The 15,481-nt window shown below is 33.8% G+C and overlaps 1 protein-coding gene across 1 annotated transcript; it reads left to right on the top strand.

Moving 5' to 3' along the window:
- The first annotated feature begins 41 nt into the window (after positions 1 to 41).
- LOC145548885 (high affinity immunoglobulin gamma Fc receptor I-like) lies at positions 42 to 10,263 on the top strand. The gene is made up of 5 exons (XM_081599957.1): positions 42 to 150; positions 4,555 to 4,803; positions 6,058 to 6,342; positions 8,766 to 9,014; positions 9,888 to 10,263. Exons 1-5 carry the CDS (start codon positions 42 to 44, stop codon positions 9,947 to 9,949), a joined length of 954 nt encoding a protein of 317 aa, XP_081456083.1. The 3' UTR covers positions 9,950 to 10,263.
- The last annotated feature ends 5,218 nt before the right edge of the window (positions 10,264 to 15,481 follow it).

Genomic DNA, 15,481 nt, shown 5'->3' with positions numbered 1-15,481 from the left:
TAAATTTTAAACACTATTATTATCCTTCATTCTCTGCATTAATGGATCCACCAGACCTTGATGATCCAGAGCTGGTGGATCATCAAGGTCATAATCTGGGTCTGATATTTAAGGTTGAACGCAGCCCGGCTCCAGACGAGTTTAAAAAGGGTGGGGGGGAATCGGATTATTTTTGGGGATAAAGTCAATCTATAGTAATATTAATATTACACATGTAAAAGAAAAAGGTACAGTGCAGTAAAACTACTCCTATAAGAACATTTTTTTCCAAAAAGGTTATTCAAGTTAATGTAATAAGTACTACCCACTTTTCAGCATAGACAACATCAGTAGCCTACAGGCTACATGTTAACAAGCTGAAGGTGCTGTATTGATATTAGCTAGCTAGTTATCTTTTAGCAAACTTTACCTGCATCCAACAGCTTTACTCAACTCAGTCAGTTAGTTTGGGGGACAAAACTCTACAAAGTTTTTTGTGTTTTGCTGGTTTTCTGCCATGATTCTAATACAAACCTGAATAGCTCTGTACAGCAGCAGCAGGTCTCCGTCACTGCCGCACTTTGACTATTTTATCCTCAAACAATGACTGAGGATGATATGTTGGAAATTGACTCAACATGTAAGTTTATGTCAAAGAAATCATCAGCTAAAGGACTTTATTGCCCATAGTGCCATTTTATAGCACAGTCTAGTAACTGTGTTACCTTTAGTTGTTATGAAAATGCTGTCCATATTAAAAATTACTTAAAAGAAATTAGACTTTGCATCAAAGCTGCTCTGTCTCTTTAAGAAGTTGCGATTCGTTCCAACACTTCCCCTTCAGTACCTCATGTCAACAATGCTTCCCCTTATTGTCCATTGATGTCGTTTACAATGTCTTATGGTCTTAGAGCTCATGTTGCGTTTAAAGGCTGCTCAGAAAAATAGGTTACCATTTGTTAGCTACGTTTTAAACAGTTTTAACTGCTGAAAAAAGTGACAGAAGGTAGAGACATGGGGAGTGCGGAAGCCCCTACTGTATCAAATTGATATAGGAATAACAGAGTTGGCCACTTTAAGGTAAAAACAACAATCAACTTCCAGTCCAGGAGGGACACGGGTGACTCTGTGGGCAGGCAATGTCTACTAATGCCGCCGGGCCTGGTTGAACGCCTTGCTGCGGCTCAACCATCTCTTGTTGGTTTCACTTAACCTCTCTCTCTCTCTCGCACACACACACACATATTACACATATTCACACCAGCTTTAGCTCCTTTTCAGTAACATCATGGTATTCAATGTTCCATGAGTCATGAGCTGCTTTTAATCACATTATAATAACCCATTGTGTCACTTAGCAGCAAAGAAGCTGCAAAACCACCAGACAGATCATTTGTTCATCACTGAGCTGAGAAGCAGATGAAAGGAAGTTACTCGAAGAAGGTGTGAAAAAATATTTTTTGAAAAAATTAGAAGTTTAAGAATCAAAAAAGAAACGAGCTATTTTGCAAACTTTAAACACAAAACTGCTCACAAAAACTCTGATTCACATCAAGGTCTTTCTTTAAAGTCACAGTATTTTTATAACCACATTAATAGTTGTGTTCATGAAACAGGTTGAAATGTTTGTGCAGTGGACAGAAAATAAAACCCACCAACTGCTGCGATCAAAGCAGCTGCTGCTGTTCTGACGTTTGTGATAAAGGGAAGGAAACACACAGCTATACTGAGAAGCATAAAACATGCTGGTGTCATTTATGTGTGACAGATGTAACTTCTGCTTCATTCTTCTAGATAAAACATCGTAGAAACCTTTCTGATGAGCAGAAGGTCTGGATGTGAGGATGGAGAACGCTCTGCTCTGCATGCTGGGATTTTTCTGTAAGTTCATCACTGACTTTATGTTTAATGATCAAAATGATTCTGAATGAAGGAATTAGAGTTTATCATTATTTGATCTGTTTCTCTGTCACCTTGACAAGAAGCGATGTGTGTTTCTAACTCTATATGTTGTCTTGGGGTTATTATATAAAGACGGAAAGTCTTATTGGTATTACATTTTTTATCTCTGACTTTATTTCTAAAACCAAAGCATTTTTACCTGAAATGCTGCTATAGTTAAAATATATTTGTTTTGACTTTAATCATGTCTGATCAGCTTTTATTCTTCATTGCAGTTCTCAGTCATCTCATCTATGTAAATGCTGAAGGTAAGAATCAGTTTTTCTTGTTTGTTTTTCATTCAGTTTATGATGAATATATAATTAAACACCAACTTTAAGCATTTTTATGCATTTTAAACAAAATATATATTTTTATCAGTTTTATTTGATAGCTAGTTGAACAACATTGTATCGATTTGTGTTGAAATAAAGATCTTTAAGTACAAAATATTAACCGTTGATGAACATTTTTCTCTCTATTTGATCATCTCAACTGATTCGAGGGAATCAGGAAATAAAGACTATAATCAGGAAAGAGACACGGAAACAAGTCAGTAACTGTCTGGTTTCAAGATCAAACTGTCTAACTCATTTAATGGCTGCCTCAGCATCTTATATTAATCATATGAAGTTAGCATGTTTATAAGATGTTAATGTGTTTAAAACTGAAGATTCACATGAGAGGAACCTTAAAGAGGAGAAAGGTTTGTGCTTTTCTGTAAAAGTTGAAAGGTTTTCTCTCTTCAGTGCCATCTGGTGTCTGTGATGTGAAGGCAAAAAGTTAATGTGGACAAAGTTACTTCCCTTTTCTTTACACTGACATTTATTAATCTCACCATCAGTCATTAAGACTTTACTATTTATAATCGTGCAGTTTTTTAGAAAATTATTCTGACTATTATTTCTTACATTTACAACAAATATCATTGGATCTTTTGTTGTCTTCAATGAGTTTATTTTCTCATTGAGATTTCAAAAATACCTTCAGTGATTTATTCTTGTTTTCTGTAAGTCAGTATTGGTCTGGATCAAAGGAAAGATTGTCTTTAAGATCCAAATATGTATTTTTTGAGATATTGGTGCAGTTGGTAGAACTGCTGCCTTGCAGCAAGAAGGTCCTGGGTTCGATTCCCATTCTGGGGTCCTTTGCATGTTCTCCCTGTGCATGGTGGGTTCTCTCCAGGTACTCCGGTTTCCTCCCACAGTCCAAAAACATGACTGTCAGGTTAATTGGTTTCTCTAAATTCTCTTTAGCTGTGAGTGTGTGTATCGTTGTCTGTCTCTGTGTTGCCCTGTAATGGACTGGCGACCTGTCCAGGGTGACCCCGCCTCTCGGGGTCAGTTGACAGCTGTGCACCAGCATCCCTCCTGACCCCCGTTTGATAAGGGTGTAAAAAAATGGATGGATGGATTCCTGGCATCATCAGCATCACTAAGAGTGTTTAAATATAAGTTTGGTGAAATTTGTGAACAAATCAAACTTAAACACAAAGATTATTAGCAACACAACAATCAAACTATGAAGAAGATTCTTTGGACTGTCTAATTAAATCCTAAATTAAAAATTTAATCTTTTATCTCTGTTGAAACCATTAAATTTAATTTAATACCACTGATATGCTTGATATATGAATGCTAAGACTTTAGATCTGTGGTCTGTGTTAAAATTCCAGCAGTAAAATAAAAAACCCTCTGATAAAGTCAGATTTAGAAATGTCTGATCTGGTTGGTGGATCTTCGGGTTTTCTCTCCAATTCATCCTGCAAATGCCTGCAGTCAATAAATGACTTAACAGTTTTCTTGTGTGTGTGAAGGTTTCAAAGTTTCAGTCACAGGAAACATCATTCTCTGCTGGAGCTGATTTATTATTTTCAAGCTCAACATATTTTCTTCTTGTGATAAATGAAATAATCTGCCAGTGGAACTAATAGTTTTTCATCACTAGTTCAGAATCGTTTTATTTGCTGATAAGTTCCTTGTAAGTTTCTCTTGTCTATTTTCAAGTGTTTTAAGATATTTGCACTACAAACTAGATGAAAATATTTGATTAGATTTTGTATTTTAGATTTTGTATTTTTGCAAATACATTATTTTTTAGATTAAAAACCTGCAACATTTCTGCAATTTTTTAGAACAACAAACTGTCTCTATAGTTTGTTGTTCATCTGTGAGGATCCTGGTTCAGGAAGATGTGCAGGAAATCATGATTTCAGCTAAATAACTACTATTGCAGCCTGATGATGTTTATCTGTATTTAATATTGTAAAATGATTTAATTAATTGTTTTTTAGTGTGCAGTTTCTCCAGACCACAAACAAACATTTGTAACTCCCATCATTTGATGATTTGACAGATTTTTATATTTTTAACTGATTCAAAGGAAACAACTACACTGACCTCAGGTGCAAACTTCATACAGGAACTTGGTACAAAATATACATTTTATGTTTGAAGATTTTTGAATGAATATATTCTTTTTATTTCTGTATCATCTGTGATTACTTTTTGTCCTAAAAATCGACAAAATTTCTGTTGTCATATTTACCCTTGGACACAATAAATGATTGATTCTTGACATGACAGGAAATGTTTATATGTTACATTTCTAACCAGAGATTCTTTATGTGAACAGATTCCATTAAACCCACTGTGACCCTGAAACACAACTGGTCTGAGATATTCAGAGGAGAGACGGTCACTCTGAGATGTGACATCAGAGGAGGAGGAACTGAGTGGACGTATTATTGGAAAATAAATGACAGAGACTATGAAATATCCAGTCAATCCATACCAATAACAGCCTACAGTGGAAGATTCAGGTGCTATGGAAGAAGAAACGATGAACCAACACAATTGAGTGATTATTACTCATTAACTGTTTGTAAGTAATCTGTTATTGACATGAAGAGACTATTACAAATGTTTCATCAATCTCATTTAATCAGCAACATTTTTCCTACCTAGAATTTTATATTGCTTTAATATTTTAAAGTTTCAGACAAAAACTAAAAATCAGCTTTTCCTGCTGCTTAAAATCATTTATTGATCAATTTTTTAGAGAAAAAATATCATATCGCTATAATCATCTGCAGAAGTGAATGTTTTGTCAGTAAAACAATGTTATAAATGTTAAACTTCATTTCTGTCATATTTATTTAAAATCAATAACCCCAAACTGAGAGAAAATATAAACATGGAGGAAGTTTAAAAACAATCAGTTTTAAATATGATCAAAAGATTGGAAGGAGCATAGAGAACAGATGATTGGACCAAGACTTTTGCTCAATACCGTCTCTATTTTAGTAAAATGTCTCTCATATAAAATCACTCCATCTTTAATTGATCCAATTAAAGCTGATAGGAGGCAGATTGTGATTCTCTGGTCCTGCTGCAGTTTTACCACTGTGGTTCCTCTGAGTTCAATTCATCTGATTGTCTGAAAGTTTAGGAAAATCACCACTAGACTAAAAATAGTTCAGCCTTTAGTTGTCAGCAGCTGTTTCCTTGTTGAGTGACTGAGAAGTGATTTGTTCAGTAGAGCTGATTTCCAGCCCAGTTCTCCTGACTGCAGCAGAACATTAGAAGATGTTCTGGTTCAGTTTGGTTCAGTACAGCTCTGAAGGGATTTGATAAAACATGATTTGATTCAACCACAATCAGATTATTATGATTTCTGTGTTTAAAATATGATTTGCAGTGATCCTCAGTAACCAGCAACATAATAAAGTTCTGTCCAGACACTGACTGTGTGTTTATGTATTTTTCTTGAGTTCTTTCATTCTGATGTTAAAAACTCTTCCTGAGTCGTTCAGTCTGGACCTTCATCCTTCTGGACCTCCTGCTTCATAAATATACAAGTTGTAGCATTAGAAATTATCAGATTTTTTTTTTTTACTGCAGATTTGAGATTTTGTTTACATTTTGCTTGAGGTTTTGCTAGATAACACTCTAGAATCAAATATCTAGAGTGTTATTATTATATTTTTTTAAGATATCAGTTATTTCATAATTATTATAAGCATGATGATAGAACAGACCTGTCAGTTTTTGCTAAGGATTCATTATTTGTGTTTGGTTCTAGTGGCTCCAGATTGTAATCTGAATATTTATTTGTTTTTATGTTTTGCCTCAACAGATAATAAACCCAAAGCCACAGTAACACCAGTGACAACATCCCTGCCAGTAGGGGGCAGTGTGACACTGACCTGTTCAGTGAAGGTCTCTGCTGGCTGGAAGTTTTACTGGTACAAGAAGTCAGTGTATAATAGATATGAGTTCATCACAAACAATGAACCAGGTGGAGTCCTCAGTGTCACAGAGGAAGGTGTTTACAAATGCAGAGGAGGAAGAGGAGATCCAGTTTTCTACACTGAATACAGCGATGAAGTCGACATTAAATCTGGTGAGTTTAATCATTTTAATCATCAACCTAATTAGAGATTCAGTTTGGACCATCAGTTTCTGTCCCAGTTCTATAGAAATAGTTCATATTTGAACCAACAATATCAAATAATAATCACTAGGAACAGACAGATTATGCAGTATTTTACAAACTTTTTGACACAGTGAACACAACATTCATGCTATTTTATATAAACAATCTGGAACAAGTGAACCAGAATAAATGGAGAGAAAACAGTATAATTACAAGCCTATTAGTCACTGAAACAATGAACAGAATGAACCACAATCTTCACAGTGAGATAACAACAACAATCAAATCAAAGATGAACTGTTGACCCAATCAGATCATTTCCTTATATTCAATAAATCCATCAGTAAATCAAAAATGCTGAGCAGCTGCATAATCCATCTTATGTGAACATGATGCTTCTCAAGCTCAGATGTCTGAGACTTTAGAGATTTCTTGTTGGACATTTTAAAACATAAACCACATGTGGCTCTGCTGCAGTTAATGGAAAATTTGCTGTATTATCTTTTACCTGTATGAATGTGTCAAAGACTTTAACTCTCAGGTAAAATCTGTTCTCTGCTGGAACTGATTTATCCTTTTGAGTTTTAGATGTAAAATTGCAACAATGCCGCAATTTGTGACATGATATGATTAACATCAACACAGCAGGAAAAGTTTTACTGCTAATGTTTTTTATTAGATATTTTTTATGTGATCAGTTTTCATTAAACCCAGTGTGACCCTGAAATCCAGCTGGTCTCCAATATATAATGGAGAGACGGTCACTCTGAGCTGTGAGATCCAGGGAGGAGGAGGAACTGAGTGGACGTATGAATGGAGACCAACCAGGTTAGATTATTCTCCAACATCCAGTGAATACAGGATCAGCAAAGCTCACAGTGGAACAAAAGATAAAGATTTCTTGAAAAATATTGAGGAGCACTGGCCCGTTACACAATGTGTGTTTTATGTTTTTGACAGTTCTATAGCAATAACATAATTTCAGGTGATATTTTGTATAATTCTGGATTTATGATGAATTACCTGTTAAAGTAACTGTTGAGAAGTGATTTGTTCAGTAGAGCTGATTTCCAGCCCAGTTCTCCTGACAGCAGCAGAACATTAGAAGATGTTCTGGTTCAGTTTGGTTCAGTTCAGCTCTGACTGGGATTTGATACAACATGATTTGATTCAATCACAGTCAGATTATTATGATTTCTGTGTTTCATCAGTTAATGTGTTGACTAAAAGTAAGTTCTCTAATATGAATAAAGTTTATATTTGAGTAAAGACATTTTATAATGTTACATTAAATCAATGTGTCAGTAGATAAAGACCAGAGATGCTGTTGGTTAAAAACATTTGACAGAATAAATGAGTCAATATTTCATTGATTTTTCTCAAAATAAAATTAAGAAAACATGTTATCAGTTGCATGTATAGTTTTTTTTATTTATGTTTGATTTTACTGATTAAATAAAACCATAAAACTTTTTTGACTATGTTACTGAATTTCTCCCTTTGGATCAAATCAGATTTTTTAAATGTGCAACTAATGGGAATTCATTAACTTAGATATTAATTGAAGCTGTTTGTCTTACAATGATTCCTGTTATTTGTTGTTAAGTGGTGCTGTATAAATTAACCAAACTGAATGTAATAAAACTAGAACAACTTTGATAATTTTGTTATCATTGTCTTTATCTCAATCATCAGCAAATAAACCTGCAGCCAAACTAACAGCCAGTGATACAATCATACCAGCAGGGGGCAGAATAACACTGACCTGCTCTGTTAGTGGATCTGATGGCTGGAAGTTTGATTTGTTCAGACGACAGACAGTGGATCATACAGCTCAGTTCATCAGAATCAATGAATCAGATGGAGTCTTCAACGTCTCAGATGAAGGTGTTTACAGTTGCAGAGGAGGAAGAGGAGGAAGAGGAGACCCAGTTTTCTACACTGAAACCAGTGATAAAATCACCATTTGGAAAACTGGTGAGTTTAGTTTCTGTTCATCACTGAAACAAATTATCTTGAACTTGTAAAAACATTTATACATCAAGCTCAATTATGGAATATGACATTAAGTGTAATATTGGCTAATAATTTTAAACTGCATCTTGCTGCATGAGTGATGTTGACAGTTCACATCAAACTGTTATAAAATCTAATAAGTTTAAAAGTATTTAAGTGTATGTGGTTTTCTTATTTCTGTTATCTTTTCGACTAATGTTAATTTTTTTCTATATTTAGAATTCACTTATTTCATTTATGTCCTCAAATTATTCAGTTTTAATATTTTTTTTTCTTAAATCAGTTTGACCTCTAAACACAGAGAATCACAGCCTTCTGACAAACGAGCAAATGTTTTAGTTCTGACTTTATTGTTGTTACATTTCTAACCAGAGATTTTTCTATGTCAACAGTTTCCATCAAACCCACTGTGACCCGTAAACCCAACTGGACTCAGATATTCAGAGGAGAGACGGTCACTCTGAGCTGTGAGATCAGAGGAGGAGGAACTGAGTGGACGTATGAATGGAGACCAAACTACAGAAACTCTCCAACATCCAGTGAATACAAGATTATTGCAGCTGATAGAGACAAATTCAGCTGCAGAGGAAAAGAAAACTATCAGTTCACAGAGTGGAGTGATGATCTGTCATTAACTGTCTGTAAGTAGATCATCTGTTATAAAACTTAAGTGATTATTTACATTTTTCATCAAGTCTCTTCTTCAGTCATATTTTCTGATACACATTAAACTTTTCTATGTTGTTGAAACATTTTAGTTTAGATTTCTAAACACATGAAATAAAAATCAGCTTTAATTAGTGATTTTAGTTCTTTCTTGTAAATATAATTCTAGATTTAATATCAATAATATTTAAGAGGTTATGGTTAAAAATAAAACAACTAAAGCTGATAGAAAAACAAAAACTCTTAAATTACTTAAAAAGTCTGAAGGATCATTGAAATCAATCAGTTTTAAAAGTGACAAAAAGTTTAGATTCTTGCATTAGAGAGTTTAGAACTGATGGACCAAGACTTTTGCACAATCCTGTCTACATTTTAGAAAATGCAGACAGTAAGTAAGTAAAGTTTGTGTTTATGGAAAAAAAATAGTTTTCTTTATTATATTTTAGTAAATATGTGAATACATAGACCAGATGTGATTAACAACTTTGACAGTGTAATGAGAAAATAGTTATATTGATATTTTATATAACATTAAAAGAAACATGTCCCATCAGTCCTGCTTAAAGTTTATTTTCGTTTGATTTTAGTGGTTAAATTAAACCATAAAAATTTACACTGTGATTTATTTGAATAAAATGTTTTTTTAGTGAAATAAATTTGATTTTTTTAAAATTTGGACAAAATAGTGTTTTATAAACCTGGATATTAATTGAACATATCTGTCTTATAAAGTGAACAGTGATATTATTTGTTGTTAATTGGTGCTGTATAAATAAACAAAACTGAATGTAATAAAACTAGTACAACTTTGATAATTTTGTTATCATTGTCTTTGTCTCAATCACCAGCAAATAAACCTGCAGCCAAACTAACAGCCAGTGATACAATCATACCAGCAGGGGCAGAATAACACTGACCTGCTCTGTTAGTGGATCTGATGGCTGGAAGTTTGATTTGTTAAGACGGGAGACAGTGGATCGTACAGCTCAGCCCATCAGAAACAGGGAACCAGATGGAGTCTTCATCATCTCAGTTGAAGGTGTTTATAGCTGCAGAGGAGGAAGAGGAGATCCAGTTTTCTACACTGAAACCAGTGATAAAATCACCATTCATGAAACTGGTGAGTTTAGTTTGTGTTCATCAATGAACAAATGAGCTCTGAATCTTGAATTTCTGTTCAGTGCTGCAGTTTATGATGACAACCAGCAGAGCAAAACTAACTAGAGTAGAATAAAATGTAGTTTATTTATACCTAAATTAATCTATAAATGGATTTAAGATGAGAGGCTCATCCTTTAGTCATTTGGTGGTAAAGTTTCTTTATTGAATCACATCATTTTGATTTAAACTTATTTCAGAGCTATTTTTAAATTAAAATATGTTTGTCTTGTAGGAAAAACTAAACTAAAACTTTGCCTGATTTTGTTAAGAATTCCTTAATCACATTAGTTTTGTTTGACCAAGGTTTAAAGTGTGTGAGCTCTTTTTAATGACATGATGTATTTGAAAAAAACATTTCCACTGATTCTTTGAGTGTTAACCAAGCCGTGATTTCATGTTTAAAACTCAAACATAAATTGTGAGCGATTTTTTTATCTTTCAGTAATTTTAAATTGTTTTAAATTTAAAATTTAAAACAATTTAAAATTAAACTTCATCAGTTCAGAAACTTTTTTTTAGAAAAGTTTCTGAACTGATGAAGTGTCATGTTGGGGTCTAACTTTTTAACCCACATGCAGATCAACTCCAGAGAGTGGGAATGATTTAAGAGATTTATTACAAAAAATAAGAAAAGAAACACAGGTAAACACAGCCCGGTGCGTTTGGGCTGGAACTCAGGTCAGCTTTGAGAGAAACAGATGGTAAGTTTGAGGTCGTCGGAAATTTGGATATGGTGCTGGTGGCGAGGTTACCTCCAATCGGGAGGGAAAAGGACTGGGGGGAATCCTGTGGAATCCGGAGTTTGTTTGAGGTGCTGAGGATGGAGGGCTGCGGCGGCGTTGGAGGACGGACAGGTAAGTCTGGGAGCTTAAACTGCTTGGAGTTGTGCTTGGAGGGGGACTGCCAATCTGTAGGTCCAGAAGGGCCTTTGGCAGAATCTGCTTTCACCAGTACGTCGCAGGACAACCAGCTGCAAAAAGTCAGAGACACAAGAGGATCAGAATCCTGGAAGGGATCAGTAAGTATTGACCTGAGGTAAGCATGTACCATAACTGGCTAACAATCTGGCAGAGAAGTGGGCAGCCTCCTCCAGTTATACAGCTCCTGATGGCAGAATGGTTTCAGGTGCGAAGGTCCGCAGACGCCCTCTGGTGGATGAAACAAACAACTCCAGATCCCAACATGAGGCAGCAATCTGACTGAGTTAGAGCAGATTTCCCTGGGAGTCATGGGAAGTCTGACTTTGAACAGTCCGAACATGAAAGACTGGATGATGAACTGAATCAGAGGAGACTTCCTGTTTGTACTTAGTTTTCCAGGTTCCTTTTCTGGCATTTACATTTGTTACATAAGAAAAAACTCCAAAAAATGTCAGTCACTCTGACTGTATAGTTGTTACATGTTGATCGCATGTGGTCATAAATAAAAATGTCAAAATATAAAAAGAACTATGTGGTCCTGATAGACATCTATAAAATACCCTGGATTTAAAAAGAAAATATTTAGGTCACCAACAACAAAACAAATATAAGGTGTTAATATTACAACATTAGATGTTTTCTTCCAGGAACATGAGATAAAACATGAATTTTAAATGATTTTTGTTTAGAGCTGTTTAGTTCTACTCTCACCAATCTGACTAAATGTCATGATTCTCTAATTGTTTTACAGATGATTCTTCTTCTGCTCCTCTCCTCCTGAGTCCTGTTCATCCTGTGACTGAAGGAGATCCTGTTACTCTGAGCTGCAGAGATAAAGAACAAAATCTTCTCTCCAATGTGTTTTTCTATCATAATGATAAACTCCTTGACTCTGGCAGCAGAGGGAGCTGAAGATCTCTGCAGTGTCAAAGTCAGATGAAGGTTTCTACAAATGTCAACATTCAGGAAAAGATGCACCGAGGAGCTGGATGTCTGTTAGAGGTGAGGAGGAGGAAAATGTTTGATTTAAAAAAAATTCACTTTAATTAGGAATCAGGTGAACACTGACAATGTTTATATGATGGTCAAATTTAAGTCACATTTATCTGTTGTTAGTGAATAATATCATCAAATCTAAAAAAAAATGTATTTCCAGTAACTGTATCCAGTCCTGTCAGCTCTTCACTTTCCATCATGTTAACTGTTGGAATCGTTCTCATTACTGTCATTATTCTCCTGGTCTTGTTGTGGCGCTGCAGACGGTCCAAAGGTGAGACTTTTTTCTGACAATAAAGGATCAGATTTAATCAAAACTTTATTTGCTCAAATGTTTTAATTTTATTGTGATGTTTCAAGATGGACTGAAAGTAGAAAAAATTGTTAAATGTCTTTTATTCCTGCAGATTTAAGCAATATCAGGTCAGTGAAAAACATCTGTTCCCTCTTTAAACATGCATCAAAAATAATGACTTTCATGGAAACATTAAAGTATTTTTTTATTCTTAGATTGAATCAACCAGAGAGCAGCAATCCAGATCCTGGAGTGACCCAGAATGACGGTTCTGTTCCCAGCTCTCTGCTTCATGGTGTGTCTCACATTAAACATCTTTATGAATAATTGAGATTTATATTTACTAAATTTTCTGATTAACCAGTTTCAGAAACAAAACAAATAAACACAAAGTGAATAACATTTTTACATTATCGTAGAAAAAAATATTCTGACATTATATACATAGTTATCACTCTTCAACAGTGTAACATAAAAATACAGCTGTAACATTTTTATGAAATGAATAAAATTAACACTGGAAGCAAATATGAAAATTTTATCAGGAAACATAGCAAACTACTCAAACACAACTAAAAACAAACCATGGCAACATCTACTTTGTGTGAAAATGATGTAATTATTTAATTTATTTCCAGTCATTTGAACTTTAACCTTGTTTTTTTTTGTCTTTAGGTGATGATTCCCACTATGAGACAATTCAACTCAGCCAAACTTCTGGAAACGGTAAAGTAAATATTTTATAGCAGAAAGAGATTCAACATCTGACTGATTAGAGAGACTAAATGATGGAAAATCATGAAATATTTCAAATGAAGATAAATCCAAACATGTTAAATACTCAAAGAACTTCAACTCTTCAGAGTTACTCCAATAAATGGAACATTAAATAACTTGAAAATTGTTTCGCAACATTAATTTTCTGTTTTTTGTGATTCCCAATTTATTCATCTGACAGATTCAGCAGAGATGATTCATCATCCAGCGGAAGATTTTGACTATGCTAATGTTGACCATGGTAATTATAATTTAATATCTACATAATAACTGTAGACGTAACACCGACAAAAATTACTAACCAAATCAAAGGGCAGTTCAATAAAAAAGGTAGATTGATTCTACATTCCTATTTTGCTTTTTTATCCAGTGTTTATTTTTAGATGAATCAAAACAGATCATCTATTAATATCTTTAGATTGTATCAATCTTTGTATTCCTGATATGCTTTATAACAGAAGGTTTAAAGTAAATCACTGAAATGGTTAAAAATATAATTTTATCTTATAACATGTTCAAGTCTCAAAGACTAACAAATGTTTAATGTTGAGAAATGTCTCACCAAATTATCTCTCCATTGACAGGAAAGAGGAGCAACAGCTGCAGCAGAGGTGAATGATTCTCCTGAATGAGATAAAAGCTGTTTTCTTGGATAATAATCCCATATTTTTGTAAATGTATATTTTTATTTTGAACATGATAAAAATATAAAATCACACACATGAACAAGGAATGTGAAAGACACTTATTTTTTGTACCACAATAATCTTAACATGCTCGAAACAGAGTAGGAAGAAGTAAGAAACTTATGAACTCCATAAACTCATACAGTATTTTTAAATGGACCCTCATTATTAAATCAATTAAAAAGATAAAAAATAAACATGTGTTAATTAATTTTCCTTTTTATCTGGGTTTACATGTCTAAATATATACATCCATCCCCACATACACTCATATGCGTTAGCTTCTATTTACATAAACACATTAGTGGTATCTCTCTCACCCATTTTTTTATATCTAATGAAAATGACCTCCTTATATTTCCTTTTAAATTGTATTAAATTTTGACTTTGTTTTACCTCCTCATTTAACTTGTTCCATAACTTTATACATAAATTGAAATACAAAAGCTTTTTCTTGTTCGTAAACTACGAATCTTTAAGTTTGGCTTTAAACCCCTTAAGTTAAATCCTCCTCCTCTTTCTAAAAACATGCTCTGAGCTCAGTTTGCAGTTTATTAGATGTCTTAGACATAATTTGAGCAATTTTAAATTCCAGATTTAAGAATTCTAGATTTTAAGAATAACAGGTTTGTGTGTTAATAATAACCAACATTGTAGATGTTTCTAATGACTGGATTCTGTAGGTTACAGTGGATGTAAAGAGATTTTGTAGTTAATTCCCCACACTTCTGAACAATATGTGAAATAGGGCAAAATCAGAGAGTTATATAGAATATGAAGTTATTTATTATTCAGAATAGCTTTAGCCAGGATCGATATGCTTCAACTTAGTTTATCCTGTAAATGTTTAATATGAGGTTTCCAAAACATTTGTCATCTATTATAACACAGAAAAACTTATTAACATAAACCCTTAGAGTTACTCCCTCTGCCTGAACTTGAATTGGAGCTTTATTGTAACAGTTTCCAAAAACCATCATTTTAGTCTTGTCCAAATGTAGTGATAATTTATTATTGTCAAACCATTTCTTTGATTTACTGATTTCTGAGGTGACTATGGACAGAAGTTGTAAGTTTTCACCAGAGACTAGAATATTTGTGTCATCAGCAAATAACACAAATTTTAATACATTAGACACTTTGCTTATGTCATTTATATACAAATTAAATAAAACTGGTCCCAGTACTGACCCTTGAGGTACCCCACACATAATCTCCAGACAATCAGATTCAATATCTCCTATCTTCACAAATTGTTTTCTGCTCTTTAAATAATTCCTGATCCTGTTCAAAACCTCTCCTCAAATTCCATGATGTTCTAATTTTTAATTAAGATATCATGATTTATTGTGTCAAAATCTTTCTTCCGGTCTCCGAATACCCTTACAGCTAATTTGTAACTATCTGTTGCTTTGGTAATTTATTCTTCTAAGTCATTTACGGCTGGTGATGTTGACCCATTTGCTCTGAATCCATATTGATCACTGCTAATTAGTGTATGTTTGTCTATGAATTTTATGTTTGTCTATGATTTTTTTTCTATTCTCTTCATAAAATGTTCTTCTAGAACTTTAGAGAACCGAGGGAGAAGAGAGAGACAGGCCTGT

The sequence above is a fragment of the Poecilia reticulata genome, chromosome 18 (assembly GCF_904066995.2).
Source record: "Poecilia reticulata chromosome 18, P_reticulata-male-v2, whole genome shotgun sequence".
Lineage (NCBI taxonomy): Eukaryota > Metazoa > Chordata > Actinopteri > Cyprinodontiformes > Poeciliidae > Poecilia > Poecilia reticulata.
Note: the sequence above shows the minus strand (reverse complement) of the source record. Positions and strands in the feature narration are given on the sequence as shown.

What these genes read in the sequence shown, in the direction of transcription:
- LOC145548885 (XM_081599957.1), top strand. Translation starts at nt 42, where the DNA reads ATGGATCCACCAGACCTTGATGATCCAGAGCTGGTGGATCATCAAGGT. An exon ending in TTATTACTCATTAACTGTTT is followed by an intron (nt 4,804 to 6,057) that starts GTAAGTAATCTG and finishes TTGCCTCAACAG; the next exon opens with ATAATAAACCCAAAGCCACA. An exon ending in TGATCTGTCATTAACTGTCT is followed by an intron (nt 9,015 to 9,887) that starts GTAAGTAGATCA and finishes CTCAATCACCAG; the next exon opens with CAAATAAACCTGCAGCCAAA.